Source organism: Trichosurus vulpecula, chromosome 8, assembly GCF_011100635.1.
Source record: "Trichosurus vulpecula isolate mTriVul1 chromosome 8, mTriVul1.pri, whole genome shotgun sequence".
Taxonomy (NCBI): Eukaryota; Metazoa; Chordata; class Mammalia; order Diprotodontia; family Phalangeridae; genus Trichosurus; species Trichosurus vulpecula.
The window spans coordinates 139,463,359-139,484,911 of record NC_050580.1 but is presented as its reverse complement, the minus strand read 5'-3'; the positions used below and the strand labels follow the sequence as shown (position 1 = coordinate 139,484,911).

General features: G+C 35.4%; 1 protein-coding gene across 1 annotated transcript in view; it reads left to right on the top strand.

The window, feature by feature from the left end:
* Nucleotides 1-21,553, top strand: part of CHSY1 (chondroitin sulfate synthase 1) — an 82,944-nt gene that overhangs the window by 7,551 nt on the left and 53,840 nt on the right. The window contains exon 2 of the mRNA XM_036735699.1: nt 6,419-6,914. Coding sequence (XP_036591594.1) covers nt 6,419-6,914 — 496 coding nt within the window. The remainder of the gene's footprint in view (nt 1-6,418; nt 6,915-21,553) is intronic.

Below are 21,553 nucleotides of genomic sequence, written 5' to 3'. Positions count from 1 at the left end.
TCACCAAGTTCTGAATTCATTTAGTTGTATTGTTGTCTATCCCACAGCTTTTCCCCAAAGCTAGCCTGAGACTTGGTAGCTACTTTTCTAAATTGTGGCTAAACTGTATCTATCTATAACATTTTCCTGAGTATCGATCTAGTAATCCTTTCTAAAGGCAGTGAAGTTAATTTGTTGTGGCTTTCTTACCTACCTTCTATTTTCTATTTAGGTCATTAAAAAAGTTGAAATTGGTTGAACTTGTATTTTTTTAACCTGTGTGACTCTGTACATATTCTCTTATATAAATTATCCAGAAGGTTCTGTACAATGTGTCCAAAACCTTCCTCTACGCTTCTTAACTTTATATAGGAAGTCCCTCCCTTATGTATAGTAATGACAGCAAGGCCTCTTTCCTTTTCTGATCAATTATCTTTTGGTGATATCTTTTATGCAAAATTTTTCATGTAATTCATCATCAGTACTATGCTAAAGCCTACTTATGAATCTCTACATTGCTTCTTGGGTAACCTATAGTTTTCATTCTAGTTTAGAGAGTGTGATATTCTGTGATTTTTAGCTATGTTCTGTTATAGAAGAATATTGATGTTAAAATGATTTTTGTTTTGGAGAGAAAAGTAGTCTAATTTCTAATGTGCATATTTTGTTGAAATAATTGGTCTAAATAGAGAAAGCATTTCTTTTCAAACATATAAAAATATGTAAATATGGTTTTAGTTCAAAGCAAGCCTTCACATAAGCTGGCATAGTTGGAAGTGATGAAGTTGAGGTTAGAGACCTGGCTTGAATTATGCCTTGGACATTGTAACTTCATAACCACAGGCAAGTTTTATTTGACCACTCTGATTTTCAATTTCCTCACTGATAAGATGAATTTTTACCTTCCCTCACAATTTTGATTCTTTAGACGTTGTGATTTTCCATAATTTACAATCATATAGCATCATTGGAAGAACATGTGTATTAAAAATATCTTTTTGTGTCAGTAATTACCTTAGGATCAATGATGACTTTATACATTTAAAACAAATGGAATCTACCCTGTTCTTTATCCCATCCATTTCTGGGCTTAGCTCATTCATTGTCTACCTGCAGTGTCTCTTGCAAAGGGCAGTGGAGAGGGACAAATGGTAAGTATAAATAGGGTGCAGCATGTTACCAACAGTGAATTTATAAAATTCATTTTATTCATGGTATAAAAAATATCCAGTAAGTGCAAGATCAAAAAAGGAGATGGGCTGGACATGTGATGAAGGGGGTTAACATGTATGTAGTTAAAGCAGAGTGCTAAAGAACTGTGGCTATTGTTATTTAATCAGTGTCATATGTTATTCCTGGAACCATATAAAAATATAGTATTCTCATAGACTGAATTATCTCCCTGCAGCATTCTCTTCACATTTCCTAGAAAAAAGTTGGAAATATAATTTGGGGTAGATTTTTCAGCTTTTTGATTGGATAGCAGAGAGAGAAATTGGGGGGGGTGTCAATATTCTGTTACTGTATTTTTCCCTGGTAGGTACATTGTTTCTTTGATGTACTGTGGGTATTTATTAAATATTCCTGGGAATAAAAAAATTGCTGGTAGAATTTTGTGATTTAGCAAGCTTTACATATGTATATGTAAAAGAAACTGTCCCGTAAAATTTGCTTGGATTTGAACCTGAGAGAAGTTAGTGCATGCTGGATGGCTGAGTTTTTTTTTAAATACGTAAATCACAATCAATGAATAGACCTCACTTTTCAAAGAAGGGAAAATCTTAAAAATGTGCTCCATCTTATAGAAAAAAAACGGTCCTTGCCCTATGTCCATTGAAGAAGAGGAAGTAAAAGGAATTCTCTTATTTTAGCCACAACCTCTCAGAATTAACCCCCAGTTTCTTTTATAAACCTATGTACTTAATTTAAATATGCATTTTCATTAACAACCTAACAGCCAGTCTTTTTTTTTAAACAACTCTCAGCCACAGAGAGTCTCAGAATTTGTTTTCCAAAAGCACCATGAACAAAAAAGCTTGTAATAAGATTTTGAGATTTAAGGGATGTTGTTACTTTCCCCCCTCAACCCTTTTACTTGCTCCACTAAGTATCTACTCTCTGTTTCTTAGTTGTTGGGCTACCAGCAAACAGGATTTGTATGGGAGCATTGCTGAGAGGGCCAGTAGCCTCCAACATAAAGGGGCCTGTATCTTTTCCTAGACTCTGGACTATTCTGTCAAACATATAAGGGCATAGGTATGTTTCCAGGCACAATGCCATATTCTGGAGACATAAAGATGAAAAATAATACAATCTTTTCCTCAAGGACAATATTAGTGATGTGTCTACAGGTAAGTATAATGCAGAGTAGAATGTGATACAAGCAAAGGAAAGATTCAGGGTGCTCTAGGAAGACTTGAGGAAAAAGAGGAGGACTTTCAAGGGTAAGCTTTCCTATAGAAGGTAGCAGATCTGAGCTGAGGGATAGAAGGATTTAGGCAGGCAGAGGTGTGAAGAGGCCTGGGAAGATGCATGGAAATGAGAAGGGACAGGAGTAACATAATAGGGCCACAGAATTGGTTGGGAGTCAGATGGAGGATATTAAATACCAAGTTAAGGATTTGTATTTTGTTCTATAGGCAGTTGGTACCCACTACAGGTTTTTGAGTTGGGAATTGATATTGCCAGCCCTCTCCTATAGGTAGGAATGTTTATTTTGAACAGGGGAAAGATTGGAGTCAAAGAGACTAGTTTGGAGGCTTATAGATTAGACTAGGCAAGAGGTGATAGGCCTTCAGAATGAGAATAGTGGTGGTGTGAGTAGAGATGAGGATCAAATGTGAGCAGTGTTGTGGAGCTTGAATCAAAAGATTTGGCAGAACTACAAGAAAGGAAGGGAAAAGGGGATGAGAGGGGAGGGGGGTGATAGAGGGGAGGGCTGACTGGGGAACAGGGCAACCAGAATATAAGCCATCTTGGAGTGGGGGGGAGGGTAGAAATGGGGAGAAAATTTGTAATTCAAAATGTTGTGAAAATCAATGCTGAAAACCAAATATGTTAAATAAATAAATTGCATTAAAAAAATACATATCAGCACTTAAAAGAATAAATATGATTAAACTATTAAAAAAAAAAGATTTGGCAGAAGGTGGAAGAAGGTTATGGAGAAGGGAGAGTCAGAAGTAAATCTGAGGTTTCAAACCTGGGTAATTGGAAGGTTAATGGTACCATCAAAAGAAAAAGGGGATTTGGAAGAAATGACAAATTCAAGAGGAAATTTAAGGAGTTCAGTTGCCATCTTCTTGAACCCTTCCTTGGAGAATATAAGACAAGTAAAAGTTCAAAACTTTTATTTAAAATAGAAAATACAGCAAAAACCATTGCCCAAATGTACTACTTAACTACTAATTTAATCAGTCTTGTATTGAATGGTGGTAGATAAACTATTGGTTAGTCAGAGTTACTTCTGTTATATTGACAATATTATACTTTGCTCAGTTACTCTAACTTCATGTTTCCAGTTACTACTAGAAAAACCAGGTGACCTAGTCATACTTGGAATACCATAGATATTCTGTGTGTTTCAGCATGAGAAAAACCTCTTCCTTGCTTTTCATATGTCTTTCGTGATGTCATTTGTTATGGTTTTGTATCCTGTTAAAAATTTTTCTAATTCTGTTAACACTATTGATCCCAGTAACACTAAATTCAAAAGCACTTAAAAGTGTCATAGCTCCTAATTTGTTCTGTAGCCAGAGAAAACTTTATGCATGAAATAATTAAAGTTAAACTACAATTTTCATTGATTTGTATTTCTAAGTCTTAAGTGAACATTAAGAAGGAAAGTAGGTGCTTGCAATGAGATGTCAAGTCCATACTTCCATTTTAAGATTAAATGCAAAGTAAAAATCCCCTCCCAAATTGAAACTATGACTGTCAGTATAATTGTTATTTTATATGTAGTTAGGGTATTTTGGCAGATGGACATAAGTGGAAAATTTTTATATATTTAAAGTTTGGTCAAATTTAAATTCCATAATGTTTAAGTTCTCACTCTTAGGTAGTATTTCTTCCTCTCCCCACTTTCTTTTACTTCATCAACATAATTTTTAGATTAATATACTGACTAAAACATGAAATTAGATTAAAATTTTTTTATCATATCACCTGTTCTTAAATTTAAAGATTATCCATGGAGTAATGAGTAAGTGGAACTTCTGAATAATAGTCATTGACACTGTTTCTGTTGCCCAGTCAGACTTAAAGGGTGACTGAGCACAACCAAGTTACATTATAGTCTGCTAACCTTCACTGTGGGTTCTGCAGCATTATTAGTAGGTAAGGAAGAGGAGATAGGGTCCTAAATTGTAAAGAGGAAAAAATGTTTAAGTGGTAAGTGGATTGGAAAAATTGTTCTTCCTTACAAGCATAATTCTTGCATTTTAGAGACTCTTGGTAAATGTTTGTTGAATTGAATTTGAAGGTGATAAATAGCAGTAGGTAGAGACTGAATGGATGGATGAGCTGAAGACTCAGTAGATGAGATGATCAAAGTGATAGAATTGGTTCAAATTTTGTAGTATAGGATTTTGATGGACTTATGTAACCTAATGAGAAAAATGGGATTGCATAACTCGATCTTGCCTTTTAAATAGATAAATTTATTTGTTTTTAGTAATGGAAGCTTTTGAAATAGCAGAATTTGACTTCCTGTACTTTTTACTTTTCTTCCTTTATTTGTCTTTGTTTTGTTGGATGTAACGTATAATATGCCCAGCTAAACTTGCTCATTTTTTTTTCTGTACCACTAGTCTTGAAGAACATGTGTTAGTACAGAATATCTTAGAACTGTCTTTTAGGCTGTTGCCCAAGCAATGTTGGAGTTATAATCTGTTCTTTGAGACAAAGCCACGATGATCAGTTTGCTCAGTGTTTAGAATGCTTTGTTAATGTGGAATATCATAATGGATTTTGCATCTTTTTTTCACTTCACTGTTATTTAAAAAGTAATTCTTATAAGTCCCTCAAAATGGACGATTATTTAAAAGTAAACCCTTAGAACCTTGAATTTTGTTCCAGAACAAAATTATGCCATTTTTGAACTACTAAGGCATCTTACTTGAAAAAGATTCTTATTCCTCAGGAAGCTTAAGAATCTCCTTTGTATTCAATTCAGACAACAGTAACTGAATGCCTACTATGTGTGGTGAGATCCAGTGTTAGGCACTGGGAATATAAGAATGGAAAATGGCATAGTTCCTGACCTCAGGGAACTTGCTTTTCTCAAACTACTAGTTACAAAGAACAGAAATACAGACATCATACTCTTTGTTTCTTCTGTTACCTAAAAATGAATAGCTAAAAACAACCCCAAAGCAGAGAGGCTTTTAACAAAGTTTTGAGGTTGTTGTCTGTATTCCAAATTAGTTAAAACATGAACTTGGGACTGTCATTTTTGTTATAATCCTAGATTTAAAAGATAAGATAATGAATTAAGATACTTTTTGATTCCTACCTTCTTCATGGTCTCTTAAAGCCCATGTTTTATATTACTGGGCAGCAGTGAGAAGTATCATGGTGTAATAGAGGATGAGGATTGTGCTAAAAGTGAGAAGAGCTAGATGCATGGGACCTTAGATTGAGAACTGGAAGGGACCTTAGAGATCATCTCATCTGACCCTGTCCTTTTATGGATGAAGAAACCAAGATGGAGAGATGTTAAGTGACTTGACCAGGATCTCACAGGTATAAGTGGCAGAATTCGGATTCATAGTTACACCCTCCAGCTCAAAATCAAATGCTGTTCACTGCCTCATGTCTGGTTTTGGTTGTCATTGTTGTGAGACTTGAGCAGATCACTTAATCTCTAGGCTTGTATTTTAAAATTGGAGAAAATGTTTGTCCTGCCTACCTTAAAAGGCTATTGTGAGGAGTAAATTAGATAATGTAAGTGAATCGGTTTTCAAAGCTGTGTACTTTTTGATTAAAGAGAACAAGTGATTTAAAGACATGGAAATTCAGACCATAGTTCTTTGGAGATAAGGGAAGTCTGGATTCAGAGAATTCCCTTGCTTCTGCTCCATACACAGCACTTCTTCTGGATACCTGCATCCATGAGTAATGGTCCTTGGTGCCTTGTAAATCTGATTTCTAATTATAGTTATTCAGGAAAATTTAAGTATGAAGGGAACATTTTGATACTCCACACTTTACCCCATGGCATTCTTTGTAACTGGATTTGATCTTTGGCATCAGCAAGTTTTCAGTTAGAAATAATAGAGGGAGATAAAGCAGTTTGCTTTTCATTCTTATGAAAAGCTCTAATTTTTCAGAATGAGCAGATAGCTAAACTCTGCAAACATTAAGTATGAAAGATTATTGAAAATGAAAGTGGTTTCTCTCTAATTTGATCTCTAATTGGAATTTATTTTAATTCTAGAACATGGTCCAAGACAATTCCTGGGAAAGTTGAATTCTTCTCTAGTGAGGGTTCAGACACATCCATACCAATTCCTATAGTGCCACTACAGGGTGTGGATGACTCCTATCCACCCCAGAAGAAGTCCTTTATGATGCTCAAGTATATGCACGACCACTACTTGGACAAGTATGAATGGTTTATGAGAGCTGATGATGATGTTTACATCAAAGGAGATCGTCTGGAGAATTTTCTAAGGAGTTTGAATAGCAGTGAACCCCTCTTTCTTGGGCAGACAGGACTGGGCACAACAGAAGAGATGGGAAAATTGGCTCTGGAGCCTGGCGAGAACTTCTGCATGGGTGGTCCTGGTGTGATCATGAGCCGAGAGGTTCTTCGAAGAATGGTACCACACATTGGAGAATGCTTGAGAGAAATGTATACAACCCATGAAGATGTGGAGGTGGGACGGTGTGTCCGGAGATTTGCAGGAGTACAGTGTGTCTGGTCCTATGAGGTAAGAACAAAGTTGTTTAATAGATTGTAAAAATTTTTGGCTTTTAGTACTGAATCAGTATGGGAAATTCATATATCCCTCTCACATTGAAAGTTCTGTTATGAAGTTATCACATGCCCTTCATATTTTTGTTTCTGATTTGTGTTTCACTTTTTCCCCTAACAAGTTTCACATTTCTTTTTTTTATATTTAATGTGAAGGATCCTCTGTTTTTCTTCCACAAATATTGCTTTCAGTTTTTAATAGTGGTGCTTGGTTTTTGTTACTTAATCCTGAAAAAGAAATTAATTCACTGTAATTGTTTCCAGCCTATAGTTAACAAAGAGTGGAACATGAGAGAGGGATTTTCAAACTTGTGTAGTCAAATAATTGCATTTCACAGGTAAGGAACCTGAGGCCCAAACTAGTTAAATGACTTGTCTAAAGTCATGACCATATCAAGAGGTCATCTTAATTCAATTAAACGTTTCAAAAATTATACTGCTACATATAAGACATTCTTCTAGGCAAGGTGAAATACAAAGATAAAAGGCATATTTCCTGTCTTCAAAGGCCTTATAGTTTAGTGGGGGAGAATGAATTTGTATAAATAGGCAATACAAAATGGCAAGTAAAAGTATAGGAGAGGGACAAACAAAAGGGAATAAGATCTATGAAAGATGTGATTCCTTCCGGGTATGGGAGGGTAAGGTATGGAAATAGGGTGGAGTTCAATACAGGAAGTTTGATTTGGGCCTTGCAGAATAGGTAAGATTTTTATATTGAGATGGGAGAGGTTGAAGGTATAGAGAAGAAATTAAAATTAATTCTGGATATAGGAGAGGACACACAAATAGAAAACATCTAGATAAGTTTGGAGAATGAATGGTATAGTTTGAAGGATCATTGATTAGAATAGTCTGGGGAAAGTTGAAACCAGACTGTCGAATGACTGCCTGTAAGACTAAGAAGTTTGAACTTTACTTGGTAGGCAGTGGGGAGCCATTGAAAGTTTTTGAGCAAGAAAATGACATGGTTTGCAAAGCAAGGTTTGATCCAACAATAATAGGTTTGATATAGAAAAAATATTTCTTCAGAAGTAGCAATTGAAAATTATTTGCTAATAATGAAGTAGAAGGTCCTTCATACTCTGTTGCATTCCTCATTCCTTCAAAATGAAGCTTTAAAAAATTATGATGACTTTTATGTTTGTACTTCAATTCAGAGATACTATTTTACTAGGAAGTGTTTTTGAAAAATGGGATACTTTTCTCTCATGTAGTAATATATGCAAGGAAAGGAAATTACATAATTAAGGATGCATAATATGTAGCAAACAGTTAATTTCATTTGAGATAAATTTGCCCAAATAGTTGATCATAGAAGCATTTTATCCTTGCCAATGCATGCTTTTAAATTTCTTCTAATCAGAGTTTCTTCTGGTTGAAATTTTAGAGATATGCACATTTTCAGTGCTGCAGGGAGTATCCTTTGTTTTCATTTCAAGTTATAAAATCACAAAGTTATGTAGTAAAGACAAGACTTGATCAGAGTGCACACTTTGATCTCTTCCACCTTAGATTGCATTGGCAATAAGCTAAATACGTGTAAGGGATCTTATTTTTCAAAGGTAAAAGATAGCTAAGAGAGTCCACGAGAAAACACAGCTGTTTTGAGGATTTTATGGAGTTGTAAGCAGCTGTCTTATGGATTCTGTATTTCTGGCTTCCTATTAAAACAGAAGTATTTTTCATGCTTAATTATGTGAATAGAAGCTCAGGATATGCAATATTCTGAAATTTTATTTTTTAACTAAAGATATTAAACTAATTTTTGTTGTTTGTTTTTACATCACCTTTATTTCCTAATGTATCTCGGCACCCCACCCCCTGAGAGTGTCTTATAACACAGAATTTAGAAATGGGAAAAATAGTTTAGCAAAACTCTAATCAACATTGAAATTGTGCTGTTTTTCACATCCTCCTTTGTATCTATGAAGAAATGAGGGACAGTATCTTCTCATATGTCTTTTTTGAGAATAATTTTGGTCATAATTTCTCAACATTTAGTTTGTGTTGTTGCTCTTCTTTCTCATTTACACTGTTCTCATCACAGTGCACATTGTTTTCTTTGTTCTTCTTCTTTGACTTTTCGTCAGTTTATATAGGTGTTTCTGTGCTTCTTTGTATTCATCATCTTTATTTTTTCTTACAGCATATTCTGTTATTCATTTACCACAGCTTGTTTAGCCTGTCCCCAGTTGGCAGGCATATACTTTGTAGCTCTTTGCTGCTACAAAATGTGCTACTATGACTATTTTGGTACCTTTCTATTTGTCGCTGACCTCCTTGGGAGAGGAGATTTGCTGGGCAAAGAAATCTTTGAATTAAAAAATAGGGACATTTTAGCGAATTTCTTAGCTTAATTCCAAATTACTTTACAGAATGATTGAACGAATTTGGAGTTTATCAACCAATCATTAGTATGCCTATTTTTTCCACAATCCCTCCAACACTGACTAAATTGTCACCTTTGACAATTGTCTCAATGTGAAGTGAAATTTCTGGATTATTTTTATTAACCATTTCTCTTATAGTTAGTTATTTGGAGTATTCTTTATGATTGTTAATAGTTTCAGGTGCCTGTGAGAACTGTTTATTCTCAATTATTGACTACTTATCTTTGGGGGGTTTGGCTTCTATTCTCATATATTTCTATTAGGTGCCTTTTTATCTTGGATGTGAAACCCTTGTTAGAGACATTTGATAAAAATATTTTCCCCAATTTCATGCTTTGCTTCTTGTCCTAGTTGCATTAATTTTGCTAATGCAAAAAGCTTTTAAATTTTATGTAATTAAAATAATTTTATCTTTTGTAACCACCTCTAACTCATCTGGTTAAGAATTCACCCTTGCAAGGGTATTATAAATGTACTTTTTTGTAGTGTCTGTCATATCTGTTTGTTTTGATGTACACTTTAAAGGCTAGTGTACTGGTGGCCACTTTCTTTTAGATGAATGTCAGTATAGGGGGGTTAGAGCTTATGTTTTCAATGTTCTTTATAGCATTAGCAAAAGAGTTGGTCCCAAAACTAGAAGAGGTCTCCTGGGCACCCTGTTTCTCAGATGCCGTGAGATCCTCATCTTACCTAGTGTCCTAAGAATTGACTAACTATCATTTCTGGAAACCTGGAAGGAAGATTCAATATCAGTGTGACATTGAGGTTACTTTATCAGATGAAAGTGTGAAGGCCCAAGAGAATTGTAGTTGAAAATGGAGGTAGAAGAATTGGATTTTCCGTGGAGTTTGAGTTGACCAGCAATGCCATTGTTGCTTCCTGGGTATCTGGAAGTTGGTAGCCTGGTGAATAGCAGCCCCTCCAGCACTTAGGTGAGTAGAAGCCTTAGACAGAACCCTGGCTGCTTGGTATGAAAGGTGGCACTTCTTCACAATTACTTTCTTGGCATCCTTTGTCACTTGTATTGAATTTTTAAGGTATCTAGAAAAAAGCTATAGAGTATGGTTGGATAATGAGAGTTGCTCTTTACAGAGTTCTTATTTTAATTGAGGTGTGGCATTCAAGCCTTTGTCTTTAGTGGAGGTTATTATATGCACCGTTTAAAAGTTTTTTTTCTCTGTAGTATCAGAAAAAAAATGCCTTCCACTTCCTCCCAGCTCTGTAGTAAGGGAATAGCAATAGTCAAACTCTATTTTACCTAGTGATGTTGTCTTAATTGCATGTGTGTTATGCTTCCTAAGGGCAAGGATTTTGTTTTGCAATGGCCTGTACAAAATGGGTGCTCAAATTTTTGTTGAATCAGTCAGTAAGCATTTGTTAAGCAATACTACGTACTGAGCACTGTGCTGTGATGATACTGAGACAAAGTGAAATGGTTCTGTTCTTGAGGAGTTTACGGTCTTGTGCATTACATAGGTGTAGACAAGATAATCTGGTGTGCGGCTGAGATCAGGAAAGGCTTTATAGCAGAGGTAGTGCTTGGACTGAAACTTGAAGGAAGCCAGAGAAACTAAAAAGCAGAGAAGAGGAAAAATAATATTCTGGGCATAGGGGACAGATAATGCAAAGGCATAAAATAATGTAAGAGGAGAGAAGGCGGTATCACTGGGTTGTAAATCGTGTGAATGAAGGGAAACAATATGTAATTAGACTGGATTGCTTGGTTGGCCAGATTGTGCAGAGTTTTAAATGCCAAATGGGAGTTTCTGTTTATTCCTATGAGTAATAGAGAACCACTGGAGTTTAAGTAGGGAATGACATGGTCAGACCTATGCTTAAGAAAATCACTGTGGCAGCCATATAGAGGATGGACTGGAATGTGGAGATGTTCGAGGCCAGGAGACCATGTGAAATGTATAAACTTTGAAAGTCTAAACTTTAGACTTTTCTAACAGACCAAGTGAAGGTGACAAGGGCCAGAATAAGAATGTGGCTATGTGAGTGGACAGAAGGGAATATATATGTATGTATGTGTGTATGTATGTATGTACAGGGTGTTCCTAAAGTCTGGACATATAGGCAAAAATGCATATTTTCAAGAAATGAAATGAATGAAATTTTCAACAATATTTTATTTAATTGGAATATTAACAAATAACATCTTCAATATGATTTCCATCATTTGCGATGCAAGGGTTGATGCGCTTTGCAAGATTCACGTGAACTCAATGCAACAACTCCACATTGCCATCATTTTTAGCACATTCACTCTTTATGTGTTCAGTCAAGTGTGTTGCATCTGTGATTTTCATTGAGTACACCTTCTCCTTTAGCATACGCCAGAAAAAGAAGTGAAGGGGGTTAAAGTCTGTTAATATTCCAAATATTTCAAAGTATGCATTTTTGCCTATGTGTCCAGACTTTAGGAACACCCTACACATGCAAGATATATTGTAGACTTATACATTATAAGTTTTGACCACTGGGAGGCAAGTAGGATGAGTGGAAGTATTGTTTTGGACCTGGTGACTTTGAAATCCAGCAGGTAGGAGGTGATGTGAAACTGGAGCTCAAGAGAGAGGCTAGCGCTAGTACACAGATCTGGAAGACATCAGCATGATAATGATAATTAAACACATGAAAGCTGATAAAGTCACTGAGATAGTGTAGAGGGGACCCAGGACAGAGCCTTAGGATTACATCCACAGTCGAGGGTGGGATATAGAATATGAACCAGCAGAGGAAACTGAGGAGTGGTAAGACAGGAAGGAGAACTAGGAAGGCATATTTACATGAAAATCCAGAGAAGGGAAAATATATAAAAAGAGAGTAGTGTGGTCAGTAGTGTCCCATGCTGCAGGTTTAGAAGGATGAGGAGAGACACAGACAAACAGTCACCATCTGTTCTGGCATTTGGGAGTTGATTGATAACTTTAGGGAGAGCAGTTTCTGTTGAGTGAAGTTGGGAGCCAGATGTCAAGGGGTTGAGAAGTAAGAGGAAAGGAAATGTGAGGCTTAATCTCCTGACTCCTAATCCAGTGTTCTTTTTGCTAAAGATTTCTTTCTGTAGTGATGGTACAGAGTGAAGAGAATCTTGTTAGGTAAAATTTTGTATTTAATTTATATGGTTGTAAAAAATCTTATTTTTTTATTATTTCCATATCATTTTGATGAAATAATGGATGAACTAATTTACATATTATTAACAATGGCCCATATTGTCATCTAAAATGCAGAACATTTATTAAACACCAGGTGTCTATTACTACAAACAGTATATTAGGACTAGCTGAAATGTAGAGGTTAGTGTAGAGATAAAATAAAATGCAGGCTTTGCCTCCAATCTAATAGGATAAGACAAATGCATACATAACACAAATAGACAAAATAAGTGTAAAAGAGAAATCTTGATAGATTAGTATGAAAAATTTGAGAATAGAGAAATAGCATAACAGCATTTTAGGGTTACCTGTTGAGGAATTATACCTGTTAGAACACTTCTAACAGTTTTATCAGAGTTTTAAAACCTTTGGTATAATAAATACTTGACTTTAAGGTTCCATCAAGATTAGTCATTGTATTACCAGAAATTAAGAAGAGTTCTTCACAGTATAACTTTTATTAAAAAGACTACACTTATACCTAGTATCTTAATTTAGGTTGTAATTTATTATGCAGAATTGAATTGTATTCTCTGGTCTTTTAGCTCGTCTGTGAAGGCCAGAGGATTTATTCTTTACCAAATAGAAATAATGACCTGATGATTATTTTTATATCGTTGAAATGCAGAATTAAAGCAATTGGAGAATTAAAGCAAGTTCACTTCTAAATTAGTAATGTAGTATTTGTAATGTTTCTCTAGTATAGACCTGATTTCATTTTCATAGAGCAAGAAATGATTGCAGGTTAAATTCCAAGGCGATTGTAGTGTTTTAATAGTAATTTTATGGCAATAGCCATTTGCGATAGGCTTCAGCATAGCTATGAGAGAGACTAGCACTTGGGTATGCCGCAAGAGAAAGAGAAGGGTTGTGTTATTCCTTCTTTCCTATGTTACTTGGAGGTAGTGCCTGGGAAGAAGGGAAATGGCAGTAGGAGGGCATTTCAGTATGTAGAATCAAGATGTATGTTCAATTCCTACTTCTTGACACTTGCTGGTTGTGAGAACATAATTAAGTAGCTTAATGTCTCCAATCCTCAGTTTCCCCCTGATTGCAATGTGTTTAACCAAACTAAATAATCCTGTAGTAGATGTCCAGCTCCAGTGGTATGTGTGAGGCCCACCTGGCATAAGTCAGCTCCATACTTGGAAACCCTTCTGGCCTGGACAGTAGGCAAAATGGAATTAAAGAGAGTGAGGAGAAATTTTACTTTGTATAGCTCCCCTGTGGTACACTCATCTTAAACCACACTACTTAATACTGTGCCATTCTAAGCAACCATGAACACTCTAGGTTGCTGTGATCTTCCGTAAGTTACAGGTGACCTATATATGTGACCTTTTAAACGTATCTTAATTTTATAAGGTTTCTTTGTGACGGAACTTTTTTTTAAATGATCACTTTAAAAATGGAATGTTATTTCTCCTGAACTGTTTTTAAATAATCTTTTAAAAACATACATTTAATAACAATTTCCTGTATAAGTTTATATGGATTCCTGATTGTAGTTAGTCTTATTAGCTGGAGTTCTCTTTAAGTCTTGCCAAAAATCTTGATTATTTTAGAGATGTAATTTGTCTTTTTGAAGCTCCCCTAATTAGAGGAATGTAAGATCTGAACTCATAGCGTTTTGTTTTATATAAAGCCTATATCATAGAAAACCTACCATCAATTAGTAGAAGACTGTATGAGGAGTTTAATCTTGTTTTTCTTTTTCAGTCACCTTTGTACCCCCTATGTTTTGGAAAGTAATCAAGGTTATTTCTGTATGTAAAAGGCAGCAAGCATGCTTTCTTAAGCTATCTTAAAATGATACTTGAAGATAGGCACAGTGGATTGAGTGGATTCCTAATCAGTCAGTGAACAAACATCCCTTGCATCTGTATTGTGTGCCCTAACCTGTGGCAGGTCTTGTGGGAAAAGACTGTAAAATGTGGCCTTACCTTCTGAGATTTGACCGTTTAGTTGGGGAAATAAAACATGTATATATGAGGAAATTGGATACGAAATTAAGAGCTAATCTGTGTGGCATGTACTATAATGATACTAGTTCAGAGGAGAGCGAGATCACTGATATTCCTGTGGTAGGGGATACCACAGGGGAGGGGATAAAAACAAGACTTACAATGAAGCATAATGTAAAAAACAGTGCTTTAGATATTGTTGGAATAGATTATAAAGGAAGGTTGTGTTCTGACTTGCTTCAGTAGCCTAGAATTTTTTAAATTTTTGAATGTTTCCTATGGAGTAGGTACAAAACTTATTTATAGATGACTCAAGACCTCTACCTAAGACAGAGTTAGGAGCCAGGAAAGAAGGAGGCAAAAAGGACCTCAGAGCAGCCAAAATAGATGCAGCAAAGTCTATTCACTGAAACTCACTTTTAATTATAAGGCAACCCCTCAGGCCCTTACTCAGAGACTATTTACCCACACTATACATACAATTATAATGAGCTTGATTATCTGTTTTCCAAGTCCAGGGCAAATGAGAAGCAACGCATTAGAGATAAGGAGGAAGATTGTTACAGTCAGACCTGCTGGTGCCCTGGTGCCCTTTGGAGCTTTTGTGATATTCCGTGCTCTAACTCCCCTGTATTCCTAGACCTTTTTTTTTTCTTCTCACTCATAAATGAAACTTGGCATTCCTTGGGGAAACCACATGCCCCAGAACTCTTTTAGCTAGAACCCACTCAGTCTTCCATTGTCCTTAACTCCCAGGACTAGGAGGAGGGGTTATTTCCAGAACATTCTGCTTCCTAACATCTGTGTCCTTGCCTCTTCAGAAGTCCACGTTTTTATTCTACCCTTTCTCTGTTTTTATTGTTTTAGTCTACTGGCCTCCCCATCAGTCTCCCAGCTATTTTGTTGAACTTAGCCACCATATTCCAGCAGCATCCTACCTTCTAGGCAAACTGGCTTATTTACTGTGTCCTCTCTTCCACCTCCCATCTTCATGCCTTGGCTAGACTGACCCCCGCCTCCCAATTCTTGCCATGCTTTTCCTCTTTACCCTCTAGAAATTCCTAGCTCCTTTAAAGATTAAGGTTAAATACTTCCTCCTTTATGAGGTCTTTCTTATTTCTTTCTCCCTAGTCCTCCACAATTACACTGCATTTACTTTGTGTATATTTTGTATGTGGGGGGTAGCATGGAGTTAGTGGATAGAGAGCTGACTTAGGAGTCAGAAAGACCTGGGTTCCAGTTGTACTCTGATACATAACTTGTTTTGTGACTCTTGGTAAGTCATTGAACCTCAATGACCAGGGTAATGCTCTAGGACTATTTAAAAGTGTGAACCATGAAAATTAATTAATTTATGTATATGTTGTGCTCCAGAATGTAGGTTTCTTGGGGTGCTTAATTTTTATCTTTCTATCTCTAGTGCCTAGCATAGTGCCCAGAGTATACTAGATTCTTTTAACAAGTTTGCTGAATTGAACTATTCACTGAAGTATTTGTGTTCACAGCCCTTTTAGCATCTTAACTTCTTCTTTCACCTCTTCATGACTGTCTTCTCTATCCCAATGACTTGCTTAGACCTTAGATCATACCATTTCACAGAACTGTGCCATACTGAAGCTTATCAGTCTATACCATAGAATTCCTCATCCTTTGGGCCTTTCATTACTCTAGACCTGCTAATCATCATCCATTGGTAATCCTAAACATGTGACTTTTCCTTTCACTAGGCTGTTAAATACTGCTGGGAAAGAAAATCACAAAGTGGGGGTTTTGCCCACTACAAATTTATGGTTATATATATTCAGTTGAGGCTTCACTGCTATCTAATAATACACTTGAATTCTGTGTCTTATTGACTGTGGGACATATCAGAAACTTTTCCCTCATTTCTCAAGCCTTTTACTATACCTTCCTTTCCAGAAGCTTCCTACTTCAGATTTAGGCCATGTGAAAGGAGTTTCCACAATTCTCCTTTTTCAGTCTTCAAAACTTCCCAGGCATCATTGTGCTCTTTGCGCTTTACTTCTGGATCACAGAGAAAGAGATATTCCTAATCGCAATTAGGTTAATTCCTCTACTCACGCTCTTGAATCCCATTCTTCCCTATCTCTTCCTTCCATCACCTTGTTCTAGCTATCCCCCTCATCTATCTTGAATTCTTCTCTCTTTTTTTTGATAGTTATCTTCCTGTCTGCTTGCAAAATGCTTGGTTCTCTCCAGTTTGGAAAATGACTTCCTTTGGCCCATCTACCCAAACTATGTCTCCCTTTCTTTACTGCCAGTTTCCTTTAAAAAGTTGTCTATATGTGATTCTTCTACTCTTTTACCACTTGCTTTCTCCTCTGCCTCTTGCACCTCAGCTCCTGCTCCTACAGTGCTACTGAAACAAAGATCAGTCATGGTCATGCAGTCTGGTAGCTTTTTCCTATCTTTATCTTCCTTAATGTTTGTGTGGAATCTGATATTATTGACCATCCACTACTTTATATCTACTCCCTTGGACTCTATTCTCCTGATTCTTTTCATCTCTCTCTAAAATGTTTCTTCCCTTTTTTTCCTTCCTCCCAGACTTCTTCCCAGTCCCTTAAGGTGATCCCCAAAATTCTACCTAGCAATCTTTATTTTTTTCAGCAGTCTGTCACTCCCATCACCTCTAGACAGACAATTCCCGAGTCTCCATTTCTCTGTCTCCTTGTATCTTTCTCTTATCCAACACAGTTTGTTTTTCCTTTTGAAGCCTTGGTGTTCAAAGAAGACATTCTCAGAGCTATCTTGAAAACATAGATATTGAAAACCCTCATTCCTGGTTTTAACTGGCAAGTGGAGGTCTTACCAAAAAGAAATGTTGGCCCATGTTTCAAACAATTATTATTAAAGTTGACTAAAGTTTTGCCTATTTCACTTAAATATTTAGACAATATTGTAATTTTGACAGGCTGAGAAATAATAATCTTAATATTAAAGCAATATACAGGGTGTACCTAAAATCTTCTAAAATTGTAAATGATTGCTGTGCACTATGTGAGTTTTAGCTAACTGACTTCTAGGAAATGTAAGACAGAAAATTCTTTGTTTTAGAAGGCTGCAGAATGCTGGCCCTTTTAAAGAGTTTATCATGTAAGCAAGCTTATGATGTACCATGTTATTGCTATAAGAAGTTTGTAACAGCACTACTGGAGCAAAATTTGTCCCCGGCTAAAAAGGATCTTTCAATGTTCAGTTAGCAATTTAATGCTAACTTTATTGGTAACGTCATCAAGGTTAATCCTGTAGTATTTTGTTTCTCTATTTTCTCTCAATGAACCCTTAAAGGAAAGAAAGGGGAAAAAAATTATGTCTGTAACTTATTTTCTATGACTTTTTTATATTTTAGAAATTCTCCCCTTCCACACTTGAGTATTGTGAATAACAATATTCCTTTAAACACATTTATGTAGTAAATGCTTTGGTTTTTTTTAAAAGAACATGGGTTTTAAAGATAAAGCCCTAATATTAACCTACTTTTCATTGTTATAAAATGTGGTACGGTTTATTTTTACAGATCAAAAAGAGGGTAACAGGTTTATTATTTTTATCTTTTGTTCATTTATATTATAAGACAATTTATCTGTAATGTGTGTGAAATGTCTAGGGATATTTTGAATCTATTTGATATTCTACTTGCTGTGTTATTTCACATTTGCCCCTTTTTCTCCTCCACTTCTACATCTGCTATATAAAACTTAGATGTGACCTGTAATCAGTGCCATTTTCTAGTGCTTATACAGTTTTTTTTTCTTTGAAAGATACCTCATTTTTAGGGTCACAGACTGCATTCAAATCAGTGTGGTATCTATAAGTAGATTTGTAATTTAGAAGTCGTAGCTACAGCCAGCTCTTGATTTAGCTGCCTTATAAGACAGATAATTTTTTAAAAGTCCTGATAATATAAAAATAATTAGTGTTTTAATTTTAGAGTGCACAATAATGCTTTTGGTGCACACAAGATTCATTAAACTTTAGAACTAGGAGGAACTTTAGAGATCATCTTGTCCAATAGTTAATCCTCTCGTATCCTATCACAGATGAAGAAAGCCTATAGAGATGGTCTTATGCCCCATAGCATATTGCCATTTAGTGACCTATTTTCCCAATTAGATTTTGCTGGGAAAAATAAAAGAAATACGTTAGATCATACACATATAACATTTGGGCAGCAAGGGAAATCAACCCAGAGGTCTGCTTGGTGATGTTGAACCCAGTGTTACAAATTTGTTTTAGATAAATTATGTACAAGGAGAAATGAGATTTGTTTTTTTTAAAGTATACTATTTTAATTTATTTACTAATAGTACCTGACCATTATTATCACCTTTTACGGAGCTCTTCAAGAATATTAAACATTGACTGTTGGCTTCAATTTAAAATAATTATTTGCTACAATAAAACATTTTGCTAGAGTAAAACATAAAAATTATTTTCTTTTTGCTTCAACCCTTGTTGAAAATCTCTTTAAAGGGATGTATAAAAGTTAGCTTTTAATTGACATACTACTGGAAGAATTAGGAAATATGGATTCTAGTCTTGGTTCTGTCCTGTTGCTCTAGAAACTTGTCACAAGTCACTGAATTTGTCAGAGCTTCAACTTACTCTCCTGTAAAATAGGAGTCAGATTCGATTCTAAAGTGCAGCTTGCAAAATGAACTGTCTTGAAGGATTGTTTTTTCCTACTCATTTGAGGTCTTCAATGGCCAAGGGAGTAAGACTTGAACATTAACTATCCTTTGTTTATAACAGGCTTGAGATAGAAGAATTTGCATTAATTCAGTACCGCTCAGATATGATACTCTCCTTACTCATCTTTTTTTGCCATTTACTTTTGTCAAAAAAGTGAATTGCATAAAAAGTTTCAGTTTGCATTGTTAATTGAGGTTTTATTGTATTTTGACAAGTTCGAGAAACTTGGAAATGCTTCCTAGGGATTCCTTTTTGTGTGACTTTGAAAATAGACACTAAATAAAGACATAACTCTATCTGTATCTCTTCTAACATATGGTAATACCCTTTGCTATCAAAATGTCATGTTCTTGGTCATTACGTTTGCTGAAAATGTGGTTTTGTTTTTGCCTTTTTGGTTTAGGTATGGATCGCGTCTTGTTTTGTGACCTCTTTGGTACTCTCCAAATTCTTTGTAGTTTCACAAATTACAGTAGTATTCAATAGGTTTTTGAAAGTCTACATCTTTGTCCATCATTTCCCCATATTTATCACATGATTTTTGCTTAAGTGTCCTGTGAGTTTAGAAGAAAGAATGGTGGTAAAGGAAGTCTAAACAAGTTAGATGTTAAATGGGGGGAGTACTAGCATGAAAGGAGTGCTGTCACAATCAGGAAGAGCCTTTATGTGGCTGGCATTAGTGATCTGCATTTAATGTCAGTAGCTGGGTGACACAGTGGATAAAGATCAGGACATGGACTCAAGAAAACTAGAGTTCATATCTAGCCTCAGACACTTAATACCTGTGACCCTGGACAAGTCCCTTAACATCTGCTTGCCTCAGTTTCCTCATCTGTAAAATGGAGATAACAGTAGAACCTACCTCTCAGCGTTCTTGTGAGGGTCAGTTGAAATAATTATTGTAAAGCACTTAGCACAGTACCTGGCACATAGTAAGCACTATATAAATGTTAGCTATTCTTAGCTAGTAGTAGTAGTAGCAGCAGCAGCAGGGTTATTGTGAAGATCAAATGACATTAATATTTGTTAAAAGTGCTTAGCATCCTGCCTGGCACATAGTAGTTATTATGTAAATGTCAGTTATTATTATGCTATAAAAACGTAATTTAGTCACAAGACCAAGTGATAACATGTGATAGGTGGCTAATATATCATGCATTCCTGGAATATTGTTGGAAATAAGTAAACCACTAGAATGCAAACATCTTCGTTATAAAGATATTTGTTTATAAAGAGATTTAATATTCATGTGAATTTTTTTAGAGAGAAATCATCATCACAATAGCAGGTACAAATATCTCTTTAAATTGATTTTACATTATTGTTAAATTTCTTCCAATAGTCTCATGAATCACTAGAGGAAGACTTTGGCAGCTGGACCTTTCCTTTCTAGCCTTTAGTCAATCCAAAGCTTACTACACTAAAAACTAAACAGAGATTGACAAGAACATTCACTTTTGGAAGAGAAGCAGACTTTGATGCTGTAACTTTAGCTTCATAGACAAAATCTGTGGTTTGTCATCAGAAACAAATATGATTAAACATTGATTCAGCTTTTGTCGTTATGAATATTTTTGTTTTTGAAGCTTCAAAGGATTTCTTGGGCTTCATGTGTTTTTTAAATTACTTTTTCCATTTATGTCCCATATGTTATTCCTGTTGATTTTCCCATTTGACCGTGAAGTCACTTTTGCAGATTTGTATGTAAATATTATCTTCTTGAATTAATGTGCTTGTTAACTTTCTAGATTCTTTGAGGCCAGAGACAAGGTAGCCCTTCCTTTACAGCCATACTCTTAACTAATTCAGGAAGCAGTAATATTTTTTTTCTGTAAAGTCAAATTTAGAAGACTAAATTGTTCCTATGGTTTTAGGGTTGTAGTTGTAAGGTTAAAAATAGAATTACAGTATAAGATAAAAATGTTCAGTTGAGATCAAAGCTAAACACTAATTCTATTACATTGTTACTTTTGAAATTATATTTGCATAATATTCTTTGCTCTTTTATCTGTGAGTATTTTAAAATTATTTTTAGAAACTTTTGTTGATATTCTTAATTGATCTTTTGTTTTTACATCACCTTCATTTCCAAATATATCTCTGTTTCCTCCCCTACTCAGAGAGTTATTTTCTCTTGAAAAAAGTTAAGGCTTGAAGTCTACCTGCATATAGTACACAAAAGCCACAAAATAAACCAAACTAGTATTGTTTTTCTTCTCGAGTACCTGGTTACACAAATGAATTTTTGTAAGGTTGTTTTACAGGAGACATTTTTTCCTTTGGAGAAAAGCCTTTTTTATGTTTAACATTTGAAAGTAAGACACACTCCTAATGTGGGAGACACTTAAATGTACTGATGCA